Source organism: Mytilus californianus, unplaced genomic scaffold (assembly GCF_021869535.1).
Source record: "Mytilus californianus isolate M0D057914Y unplaced genomic scaffold, xbMytCali1.0.p SCAF_4, whole genome shotgun sequence".
NCBI lineage: Eukaryota > Metazoa > Mollusca > Bivalvia > Mytilida > Mytilidae > Mytilus > Mytilus californianus.
In genome coordinates, this window is record NW_026262690.1 from 62,105,933 (window position 1) to 62,119,336 (window position 13,404).

A 13,404-nucleotide genomic window follows, 5' to 3' on the forward strand; every position below is an offset into this window, starting at 1 on the left:
ATATATCTAAACAAAGTTCCATGAAGTCACAAACAACTTCTCTCACTTTAAGCTCTAGATCCACTACTGATGCAATATTAATTTATAATAAATTATTAAACGATAATAATATAAATAAATATTATATGCATGTATTTTTGTTATAAAGAATAAAACTATCGAAATTTTAATTATTTTTTTTGTTGGTTGGGGCAGTTGAAATATTAATGTCTTTGGAAGGGGGTCTTGAATTTATTTTCCTTCCTCAAGGTGGGTACATGAAAAAAAATCAGAGAAATTCCACTATTTCCCCCTCCCCCCCCCCCTGATGTCTTAAATATGATCGATATTGGGCCATGGGACAGCAATCGTCAGTCTAGCTTTTTACTAAAGCTATTACTTGCATTTTGATTGAGCGACCGATTTTTGAAATCGAAAGTAAAAGTAGGTCAAATATTGCGTTTGAGATACTGTATCTGATTGGATATACGATAAAAATTTTCCGTTAGAAAATATCGTCGCATTTTGCTAATAAGTGGAAATTAAAAATTTCTTTAAGACTGATTAATTGTCTAATTTTTTGAAACATATATCTATTGACCTTTGAATATCTGTTATTTCTTAATTACAAATCAAAATGTATTTTTCCCCTGCGAGATCACAAACCAATCAAAAAGTTGATAACAAAATATGTTTTTACGTTAATTAATGAGTTAATGAAGTTTTTACTTGGGTATTAAAAAATGATTTAATCATATTTTTTTCATATATGCTATTGAATAATTGCCAGTTTATTATTATTTTATGGTTTTTATAGCAGAATTTATCTAAAGTTAATATACGGATTTTACCGAAGACCAAACTGAATGGCGGTTCCTTGCCAGTTTCAACCGGTTGGACAATTTTTGATGCTTTCTCACAAGAAGTTGGGTTTGGCCAGAAGAAGAATTAGAAGAGGTAAAATTGGCTATAAGGGGAAGTTTTTGTATTTCGTTGTTTTATTGTCATGTTCTGATCATTGTCATAGTTTCATTAAACACGTATGAAATTTCTCTCATGGAGGCAGCCATATTTGAAGATACAAACAAAAACAAACGGAAGCCTGTTTAGTCATGTGATTTGCGACGTAAAATTCAAACTGTTCAGCGGCAGTGTGGTGGAAAATTCCACTATCATTATGCTCATAAAATTAAGTTAGAATATGTTTTTCATGACTAAAAATACATTTCTGAATATAAAAAAATGAAATTATTCATTATGTTTTCTTATTTGCATAGTTTTTCTTCTTCATAAAAGCTTCCTATGGCTACGGACATGTATAAGTACAAGGGTAATTTATATTTAGTTTTTCATAGCTTTGTCTTCAGTGTAAATAGTTTCCCATTATTACAAGGCTTTTTATAAATTATAATATAGGGCTATAATGTTGGGAGTCGATTTGTATATATATATATAGAAGAAGAAGATGCTTTATTTCCATCAAATGGGCTCACAAGGAGCATAATATAATATCATTATAATATTATTTTTACAAATATAATAAACATACAGTATACATAGTTACAAACACAAATAAGAAACAGCAGTTTTCACATATTCGTATATATATAGTATATATAAACCTTCGTCTCAGGCACACCTCTAGAAAGTAACAAAAAACAATTCTGTGAGTAGGCTAAATATATCTAGCTTAACTGCAGGAGGCACCAAGGGACGTGCTATATGGCATGGTGGGTGCATATTAAAATGTGTATCGGGACATTAACATGATTAATGATATGGTAAGATATTGTAAGAAGTTGCACATAACTGGTATGTCATCCTCGTGCCTGGTGCAGAGGAGTCAGTACTATTTAAAGTGACACAACTGCAAGAGGCATCAAGGGACAATGCTAATTGATATGCCAAAGTGCACATATTACAAAAAGATAAAATATTACCAGTTTAATAAAAAAATATCACAAACAGAAAGGTAATAGAACTTATACCATGTTTCCTGTACCCCACCATGCCAACCTCGTACCTAGTGCAGAAAGCCTGATTTAAATATTTATCTTTCAAGTTATATTTTGTCTTCATCAACTAACTCACAGACAGATATCAAGATTCTCTACATTAAAAAGCCATATCAGTTTTTGGCTAGGAATCAAATGCATAAAGTTTGGGCATAGTGAGTTAATAGTGGAATTTAAACAATTTCTCTTATCTTGAGATGATGTACACGAAAATAAAAAAAAATTTTCATCATCAACTTCATTTGAGGTGCACCTGAGACATATTCTGTCTTGTCTGAGAGTACCCTGATAGCAACCTTGTTCAATTCTTAGTCTTTGAGAAGAAATATATATATCACATCCAAATTTTGATGGTGATGTTGTCTTTAGAGCCCACAAATTTACTGTAAATATAATCCATGTAAACTTATTGATCCTTAAATAAAGTTTTTCTTAAATGTTATTTATTTAACACTATAAGGTCTATGTGGCCACCCATAGTAAATTCTTTGTTTGATGTTGCCCAACCATGTCGGGTAGGGTAGGTAGGTAGGGATTTTACTTATATTTTGGCAGATAACACAAGTAACATGTTAAATGTTTGCCTATTATCTTGAAAATTATAATAGAGAGAAACCTTAAACAGCAAAAATGATCAGCAATACAAGATCTACAAATTAGTCAAATGGTCATAATCACCAGAAGACTTCTTATTGGAGTTATTGACCTGTAAATTGTAATGATGATTTTTTGACTTTTTTGCATAATATCTGAAAAACTTAAATAGACTGTATACCAGGCTTTCAATAGAAGCTGGTAGCAGGCAGTTTTCTCTATCTATAGCACGGAAATCAGACGGCTACTTTGCCCTAAAGTATACTGTTGAAAATCACAAAAAAAAATTTCAGAGAGATCGATATATATGTTGACAATAGTTCTATTTTTAACCTTGTCATGTTTTAAAATAAAAATCCCTGCTGTGTATTCGTATATGTGCGAACAGGATCGCTGTCAGTCTCTCCAATAGAGTAATGCAACATTAGAAGTTACCAGTTGTTGTCATTCCAAGAATTGTTCGTTAGACGATACCTAATTGACCAATCAGCAAGTCCTTTATTTAACCGGACTATGAGTTGTTCGCTTATTTTAGTATGTCATGGCAAAACGTTAACAATGGGACATTACCCATCGGGTAGAAAAGTACAGAAACAAGGTGACTTTTAAAAAAAATCTGGATGACAACTGATTAAATGAATTTGAATGATTATTGGGAAAAGAAAAGATATCTTTCTCATAATATAGATCGATTTTCTAACCTTTATTTTACAGTAAAACGTGCTGACTGCCCCTTCCATGCTATCATTAAAAATAGTTTACACTTGTATTCAGCAGAGACATATATAATAAATTGTATCAAAAATTGTATAAACTAGAAAAAGGTGTCCTGACAGCTAAGATAAGAAAATAGAATATTGCCACATCAATGATTAACCCATAACAATATACCCTATGGATAGTGCTCCACAATTAATGGAGGAACTGTTTTCTTTTGTAGTTTGTTAAAACTGAAATGATAATCATGAGGATCAGCTAAGAAGAAAACAACACATTTAAATGTACCAGTTTTAATGCCCTATATTGTAAAGAGATTTCTGTCAGAAATTCTATTCTTGTCCACAATGTTGGAGTCTCTCCATGGTTAAAGATGCACATAGACCTAGGGGAGCGACACATGCTCTTTAGAGCCTCTAGTTTTATTAACCCCATACAATTACAGTCATTGCCAAACTCTTGGTTTCTGTCTGACATTTGGTCAGACAGTGTTGTAGGTTTTGTCTGTCAGAAAAAAAATCAATTAAGGCCAACCTTAAAAATATGTTTGTTTGCATTTTCCCGACTGTACCTTCAGACTGAAGGGTGGGTAGGTAGGAAAAATATTTTATTTTATCAGCCAAAAAGTTTAAACAAGCAGCTACACAAACCAAGTTTCTTGTTAAGAAAAAAAAACCTATTTTAAAACAACACTGAAAACCAACATGAAATGAACAGGCATTGTCAGATAAAAAAAAACTTTTTAACTAAAACTGAAACTTTAATTCAATTTATGACATAAAATATGGTATTATTAAATACTGAAACACTTATAAACAAGGAATGACTAGAACTGTTTTAAAGAAATATATTCACGGACATATATAATAATAATAATAATAATAAATTCTTTATTTAAAGAGGGTAAACTCAGTTAGTTACAATAAACTAATCTTCCCTGAGGCCCTCAGTACAGTATATGCTTCTTGACTAGAATGTTTTCATGAGTAGAGTATTTTCATCAGAAAAATGTAGATATTAAAGATTTATCATGTTCAAAAGACAATGTATTAAAGAGTGTATTTTTAATAAAAAAAAATGTCAGCCATTGAATCTTCCTCTATTGAAAAAAAGAGCAACTTCAAAAAGACTGTTTTCACATTTCTAACAATATTTAATTATATGCAATAAGATTATATTTTGAAAGATATGTTGATGCCAGGCCTAAATGAAAACCAAAGAAAACTTACTAGTTTGGGGTGAAATCCATAGCACCCCATTAAAGTAAATGGTCTGTACTGAAATGTTTTGACTGCAGAAAAAAAATTGGCACGTAGCTCCTATTAAAGAACATGCTTTAATTCAATTCACACAGTGACAGGCCACAAAGTTTGGGTATATTTAATATTGTAAGAAAGAGAATAGTTGTAATTAATGAGTGGGGCATCCCCCCTTATCCTAAAGGAGCATACTCATTGCAATCGAAGATAGATTTAATATAGAGATAGTATATTTATTTTTCAAGCTAATCATTCATTTTCTCTACATCTTTCTGTATTTCATGGAGGAGTGGTTTCATATTTGTCTTCTTCACAACAATTTATAGAAAATATGACATACTTCAAACTGCTGTCGAATTGTTTAACCACTGAAATTGGTTCCATAAAGTCAGGCTCGAAAGATTCTGTATCCGATTTGTTTGAGACAGAAAGTTGACAAAGATGAGTTATCGTGTCGGTTGTGAATATCCACTGCATCTTCTTCAATGATATCATCAAAGACATCATTCCATGTTCCTGAATCTGTATAAACAGTTTACTATTAAACTTTTTTGTTTGTTATTTGTCTTAAAATTGACAGAAGTCGACAGCATAAAGTACTCCTCCATAACTTCATGGATACCTGTAAACAATTTCCATGTGCTTTATCATTAAACGGTCACATGAACGCTTGACGGGAAGGCAAGAAAAAACTAACTTAAAACGTGTAAACGACCTAGACTTAAATCAATTCCGGAAAGGACCTGAATTTCCAGATCTCGTCAATAGAAGGATTTTCAAGGGTCAGTCGGTAAACTGCAAACAAACAATATTTTAATTTAAGCCTGCTTATTGTGTTGTTTATGTTATTAAATGTACTGTGTTGTTTTATGATGATATTTATGGTAAAAATTACATTTCAGGTAAGCAGTTGATAAATTTTATTAAATAAAAATAATTGTTATACATGTATATATATATATTAGTCTTTTATTAGAGTTTATTTTATGACTCAGACAGGAACATTTTAAAATTAGAGCAGCCTGTGACGAAATTGTTTTGGATTCTCAAATTTTGAGATACATTTGCCCAGGAAAGCCCCTTGAACATACTTCAGAGTAAACATTGTACCTGGAAGTTTTCATTTCTATCAATCTGTGCTCACGCATATCAAAATACAATAATAAGTCACAGAACCGAGACGGTAAAAACACTGGACATACGGACCGGAATTAACGTACCATTTGGCGGTCCTGCATCTATTTCATCGATCAGGACCGAAGGCGTTTGGCACAGACTGCAATTAACACCTTTTATTGATTAGTTTATTATCAATAGCTATCAAATACTTGTACCTTATTTGCAATTTACTGATAATTGATTTTCTGTCAATATCAAAACATGTGAAAAGTTCAAGATTAAAAAGCTGAGTGTTGACTGATAACGAAAAAGTCAGAGAAGCCTGTGAAATGAAAGTGGAAGATGAAGGACTCACTGTTATTATTTTTTCACTAAAAAGTTTAGCCAATATTTTTTTTATGTCACAATTTTATTTTTTCACCAAATGTGTAAAGGAGAACACCAGCTGAAACCCTGCTAACAAATCTATTGGATGTGCACTGATTGATATTTTATCTTGGATACATGATTTTATTATAAGTTGTAATGAGCATTGAACTAGCTTTTAGTAACAGTAAGTACTCTCGGATCAGTACTTTGTTTTTGTTAGTTGTTATTTTGCTTTGTATAATCTGATGAGTCAATTCATTTTCAACAGTTTTATTGAGTTTATTTGTATGTAGTGCTTTTTCACCACTGACACTGTCCCAAGTAAGTGGGTTGGGCATCTCCAAAGTTTGAAACCTGTAATTCAGTGATTGTTGTTTGTTGCTATATATTTGTTTTTTGTATGTTGTTTTGTACTACATAAATTAGGCTGTTGGTTTTTCTCAGCTAAATTGTTTGCATTTTTCCATATCTTGGCCTTTTATAGCTTGCAAGTGGTATGGGTTATGCTATTTGTTGAAGGCTGTACATATAGTTGCTAACATCTAAGTCATTTTGGTCTCTGATGGATAGTTATCTCATTGGCAATTATACCACATCTCCTTACATTTTACTGGAAAAACAAATTCATATCGTCTGAAATCGGTGTTTACACTTTGAATTCAGAGTAACCCATGCACTTGGAAAAGTGTTAAGGCAAGAGATGAACTAGATAACTTCATTTTAAATGCGTTACATTTCAGAAAATTTAAAGCTTATTTTGATTTTGGATTCCTTTTTAGCACACTTGGCCACAATCATCCTAGGGGTATCTGGTTTAAAAAATGTGTCCGGTAATCCAGTATGCCAACCAATATGGCTAGGAAGGCTAAAAATAGTACATAGGGGTAAATTGCAAGTATTGTCTTGTATGTAAAAATGAGGAGATGTGTAATGATTGCCAATGAGACAACTATCCACCAGAGTTAAAATGAAGTGGTAGTAAGCAATTATAGGCCCCCATAAAGCCTTCAACAATGAGAAAACCCATGCCGTATAGTCAGTTATAAAAGGCCTGGACATGAAAAACATGAAAGAATTCAAAAGAGAAATCAAATTTAGAACAAAACAATTTACATAAAAAAATATGACCGTCATGCACCAAACACAACCACTGTACTCCAGGCTCTTGACTTGGGGACAGGCAAACATAGAATTATGTTTGCAAGCGCTCAACCCTCCCTTAACCTGGGATAGTTGTAAACTCTTATAGATTGAGAAAATCTTACTGGGGCAGAAATGTTCAAAATAATCAGATTTTTGTGCCATTTATTTAGATCAAAACTATCAGACAGCTCCATTAAGCATGTGTTTAGGATTATTGCCCTTTATTGTTTATTTAGATTTTTTTTCTTCATTTTGTGCCTAATATCTTGAAAACTAAAATGATAAAAGAGAAACTTTAAAAAAGCGAAAGTGATCATCTTGACAAGATCTACAAATAAATCAATTTTACAGAAATAGTCAGTTGACTCTTGATACTAAGACATAAAATAAGGTGAACGTTTTCATATAATAATTATATTACTACTTTTATTTTAGGTCAAGAAAAAAAAATTGTGAATGCCGCCCATAGTTATGAACTCGGCTAATTTATCCGATGAGGTGTCCAAGCTTCTGGACTTTAGCCAGAAGCTGGATATCAACCTCCTGGACAATGTGGTTTCCTTAATGTACACTGGCAATGGCACTCAGGTATAAAGTTATTTTTATTTCTCTTAGTTCATTTGTCATCAAATGCACAACAGCTAATCAGATAAATATGTTAATGGTAATCTCCATTCTTGTATTTTAAAAAAGACTATTAGATCTAAATGAAAAAGTACAACTTCGAAGGTTATGAAATTCATAAACCAAAAATATTTGTTGACTATTATAGCTCTCTGTCAAATAATTCTATGATTTGCCACACTTTTTAGTTGTATGTTTTAGGTATGGCCATTTTAGATACCTATATCTATTTTTAAACTGTCTTTTTAGCAAAAAATGGCTCAACAAGTTTTGACAGCATTAAAAGAACACCCTGATGCATGGACCAGAGTGGATACAATTTTAGAATATTCTAGTAATCAACAGACTAAATATTACGCACTACAAATCTTAGAGAATGTTATTAAAACACGATGGAAGGTTCTTCCCAGAGCCCAGTGTGAAGGTATATTGATAAAGTGCTAGTTAACTGATTTATGGTTTTATTTATTAAAAAAAAAAACGATAAATACTCTGTAGATGCATATTGTGTATATAAAATAAGATGTAGTGTATAGAGTTGTAACAGGTTTTTTTCTGCAGTGAAATATTTTTACTCCATTGAAAATTTTTTTGACTGAATGAAAAGTAAGTATAACCCATATGTACACAAAGCCTAATGTATAAGACTGCGTTTTTTGAAAAGAGTAATTATATAAGTTATATTAAGTTTGGAAAGAAGTGTTAAATTGTATATTTGTAAAAGGAATGCACCAATGTACCTAGTTCAAAAGTTGAAACTAATAATCCTCCTTACTAAAGGTAATCAGATATTTTCTAAGCCAAAAACTGAACTGTTTAAGAAATCTTTTTTTATTCTGGATCAGTTCTATGGAATGGACTACCACACAAAATGTGCAAAGCCCAAAACACTTTTACTTTTAAAGAAGTACTTGACACAGTCTTAAAAAGTTTCTGTTTTCTACAATATATTATTTTGATTTGTATCTTATATTTTTTTATAAATTTTTTACTACATGTACCTCAACAGTTATATCTTTTATCATGTTTATAATGATACATCGAACTATATGATTGTAAATTAACTATGTGTAAATACCTGTTTTTGATTGTATTGCAATTTGTATGAGGGCCTCTGGAAGATTAGTTTGTTGTAACTAACTGTGTTACCCTCTTTAAATAAAGAATTAATTATTATGGATTCATATTTGACAAGTTCACATCATTTATTCATTCGGTTTACACTTATTGTATAGAAGCAAGAAATTTCTTTTAAACTCGAATTGAACTTTGTTGTAACAAATAAGATCACAGCAATAAAACAGTTGTATATTAAATTAAAACTTGTATAAGAAATTTCAAAAACAGATGCAGTACTTGGAAGTACATATACTTAAGTTGCCCACCGACCCCAACTTATTTTCTATGAAATTAGGCACATTATATTTACCAATTAATGTTCTTGACAGTGATGTAAAACGGAGTAAAACATATCTGACTGACAAATACAACTTCAAAAAATGACTGCTAAATAGATATATAGTTAAATGCAATACTGGATTTGGAACCTGATAAGGCTATTTCTGGTTTGCTGACCTGATAAACAAAAGAAAAAAAGTTTTGCTGACCTAATGACCTTATTTTTTTCAGCAGGTGTTGGTAAATGCACACATTATTATTTTTTGGCCTCACCATGTCAGGAAAACATTTGGTGTTAAATGAAATTTGAAAATGTTGTATTTTGTAGGAATAAAGAAATATATTGTTGGTCTCATCATAAAAACATCATCAGATAGTGCCTCACTAGAGAAGGAAAAGGTTTACTTAGGCAAACTTAATATGATTCTTGTCCAAGTAAGTATTAATTGTCCAATTACACATTTTAAATATTTATAAACTGATATAATTCGGGGGTATATATGAATCACTGTTTGCCAATTCCAGTTAGGAAACTTTGTCTTAGATTTGTACCCATAATTTTCCAAAAGAACAAAAATTTTAAGTAAAAATAAAACATGGAAAAGTTAGAATATTATATTAAAGGCATCCTAATATATGTCAAATGATAGAATTTCTAGCGACCAAATGTACAATGTTGTGTAACATCATCAATATTTACTATTGTAACACCACAAAAATATTGGCTACTTACCAGAGAGAACTACATTTATTATGAATATGCAGACATCAGTGATTGTACTTTTATTTTATGAATTATGTCAAATTAAAACTGAATTAAGCTTTATAATAATTGAAAATAAGGACTAATTATTAAAAAAAATATTAGGTCATGTCAATTAGATAAAACAACAATTGTTAAATTAAAATTTTAATCTAATAATCTTTAGAAAAATTGCAATTATATTCTATTTGACCTATCAATCTGGAATTTTTCTACAATGATTCTTGACTTTTAAGGAAAACTTTTAAAGGTAGCTAAAAATTATAGACAACAATTGTTTTTGAATTCTTAAGAAAAAAAATGCTGTCGGGAATTTCAGCAGATTTGCTCTTAGTAATTTGGGAGTTGTAACAAAGATACCTGTATGCCAGACACTTTACATTGTCTTAGCACAGTACTTAATCCATACTCCCTTTTGAATGCTTCAGTTGTGTTTTTTTTTTAAAGCATAGCTCTTTATTTTTAAACTTTATCTATATAATACCGCTAATAAATGTTTTTCTTTTGCAGATATTAAAATATGAGTGGCCAAGAAATTGGCCTTCTTTTATCAGTGATATTGTTGGTGCTAGTAAAACGAATGAATCACTTTGTCAGAATAATCTTACTATCATGAAATTGTTAAGGTAAGTATTTTAACTTCTTGTAATAATTAATAAAACCCCGCCTACAATAGTAGGGAGCATTATGTTTTTGTTTCTGTACTTGATTCATCCTTCCCATTTCAGGTTAAAGTTTTGATAATTAATTCAATATTTCTTTGAATGACATAAAACTTTAAAAGTCACAAAGAATCTTACACACAACTTTACATCAGAAGGATCCATGTTAAATTTTGTTTGATGGTATTAAAGTTTGGTGTATTTATCACACTTGGGGAAAAGTTTATGGTTGAATTTGGATATAAAATATCTTTAGCTAGATTGTTAAAATAACAATGCTGTGTTTTATTTCCAGTGAAGAAGTATTTGACTTCAGTAGTGGTCAGATGACACAAGCTAAGGCAAAACATTTAAAAGACAGTATGTGCAGTGAATTTTCATCAGTTTTTCAGCTGTGTCAGTTTGTTATGGTAAGTAGACCTTCACTCTTCAGTGAGTACCAAATAAGTAAATTCTCCCTTTACACATAACAATTCCACTAATAAGCAATACATTTTCATAGTCATAAAGTTGTTTATTTGTTGAATCTTCAGCAACATGAGGATAAGCAGTTGCATAGCGGGTATAGATAGGTTTATGTAATCCAACAATGTTTGAATAATTGATTTAACATTCTCACATATATGATCAACAGGAAAGGCAATCAGAAACACTCATGGGTTAGTGCTTTCTTCTACTTTTCTGAACGACAATTTTAGAAAAAATGATGGAATTACTGTCATTAGTGGACACCCTTTTTTAAAGTGCCTTCCCTGGATACAATGTGTGTTACATTGATTCAGCCCTCATCCGATTTGTTTCTTAAAGTTCAAATATTTAGTCTTTTAGAAATTAGGCTTGTCTTAAGTTTTTCTTATTGATAGTTAACTTTGTTTGGATGATCCCAAAGTGAAATCATAGATTTCAAATGATTAATTGATAGTTTGATGGTTGTTTAATGTCCAGTGCCAAATATTTCATTCATATTCAGAACAATTGAAGATAACTGTTGTCTCATACCAGAAAGAGCATATTTAGAGACAATATTTGTATACATTTTTGTAGTATATGAATATGCCTTAATTGTATTTGAACACAATATTTGTATTGTACAATGTCTGATTGCATGTGATTTCAATAAAAAATCATTCTTTCAAACAAAATATGCTTGTCCCGAATGTTTGGCAAAGCGATTTAGTCTTTGTCAGTTGTAAATGTTTTGATGTACATAAAACTTGTTCAAAGTTGTAACTTGTGTCATTTTAATTTGTAGGAAAATTCCCAGAATGCTCCATTAGTAGGATCAACATTAGAAACATTACTAAGATTTCTTAATTGGATTCCCTTAGGTTATATTTTTGAAACAAAATTGATAACAACTCTAATTTATAAGGTAAGCATTCAAAATATGACTAGCTACTTGTTATTTCTCACCCACATATTATTAAGCAGGGAGACATATTGGTTTGCCCTCTCAGAAGTGAAAACTTTTACTCAACAAAATCACTTTACTTGCGAAGGAGAGCAATACATGACAGAATAGCTTCTTATCTTGAAGAGTTGTGTTCTTCATTGTTTTCCAAATTAATTTTCTGGTTTAGGGATGTGATTTCTTACAAGAACATGGACTTTTTCTTTAAACCAGGAAGTCAACTAAGACAGATTTGTTTAAAATTGTTAGTAGTTGTGTCTCTGTTGTATTATGTTATGATTATATTGATTCTTTGGTGTTTTTAAAATCATCAAAATATCTTAGTTTACATTTGAATGTATTTGAAACATTTCTGTGCAGATGTCTATTTCAAAGTGCAAATCAGACAAATTTGTTTGTTTCTTTCCTACTTATCTCAGAAGAAGGAAGACAAGTTTTTTGTGTCAGTGTCAAACACAAACATTCAATAAGAAAAAGAGTGCAAGGAAAACAATTGAATTAATCAGTAAAACTAATGCTGGTTGGCCCTTTTAATGTCTGTAAATATTAATGCACTTACTTTGGTGTGTACCCACAACACAGTCACATGACTTCTGTTCTTTGAAATCTGAAGTGAGGATACTATCCTGTAGTTTCTAGTATCTCTTTTATGTTGTTTGTATAACCTTTTATTAAGAAAATTAAGTACAATTTTCTTTGAATTTTATCACTGGAAATACAGTTTCTTTGAAGTAGATGTGACAATTACACATTATGACACATTATTATTATACTTTTTATTTCAGTTCTTGTCTGTGCCAATGTTTAGAAATGTAACTTTAAAATGTCTCACAGAAATAGGTAAGTTTGAAGGTGTTTTTTTTTTGTCCCTTATTGTTGATCTCTAGATGTATATTATAAAGTTGTAAAAAGGAAATAAAATAACTGAGCCTGAAGAATACTTGTTGCTTTAACAGGATGTTTGTCCATCCAAAACTAACAACATTTGAATGATTTTTTGTCTTTTGAATTTTTTTTTTAAAGCATAGTGATTTTTATGATGTAAATGCTCATAAAATAGACTCACATTTGATACTACATTGTGGGAAACTATAGTATCAATTGGAGTTGAAGTTATCAATTTTTGTGTTTTTTTTTTCTTTTTCATTTTTTGGTTTTGTGTATGTTAGATATTGATTAGTTATTTTTTTCATCGCATGGCAATATGAAAATAGAAGATTCTTCTTTCACAGCTGCTGTACAAGTATCGCAATATGATGAACAGTTTATCCAGTTATTTACTCTTGCCATGACACAACTCAAACAGGTAAGTCAAAAGACAATTACAATGATTAAGAGATGAAAGAACTCC

General features: G+C 30.7%; 1 protein-coding gene across 3 annotated transcripts in view; it reads left to right on the plus strand.

Moving 5' to 3' along the window:
- Positions 1-837: 837 nt before the first annotated feature.
- The window catches only part of LOC127698601 (exportin-1-like), a 41,338-nt gene continuing 28,771 nt past the window's right edge, over positions 838-13,404 (plus strand). The window contains exons 1-9 of one of the 3 annotated variants that reach the window (XM_052202133.1): positions 838-936; positions 7,631-7,783; positions 8,069-8,243; positions 9,546-9,652; positions 10,491-10,606; positions 10,938-11,052; positions 11,895-12,014; positions 12,839-12,893; positions 13,286-13,359. In XM_052202133.1, coding sequence (XP_052058093.1) covers positions 7,652-7,783; positions 8,069-8,243; positions 9,546-9,652; positions 10,491-10,606; positions 10,938-11,052; positions 11,895-12,014; positions 12,839-12,893; positions 13,286-13,359 — 894 coding nt within the window. In that variant the 5' untranslated portion in view covers positions 838-936; positions 7,631-7,651. Of the gene's footprint in view, positions 937-1,236; positions 1,310-6,625; positions 6,937-7,630; positions 7,784-8,068; positions 8,244-9,545; positions 9,653-10,490; positions 10,607-10,937; positions 11,053-11,894; positions 12,015-12,838; positions 12,894-13,285; positions 13,360-13,404 lie in introns of those variants that run through there. The other 2 variants (XM_052202134.1, XM_052202132.1) reach the window with 2 other exon arrangements.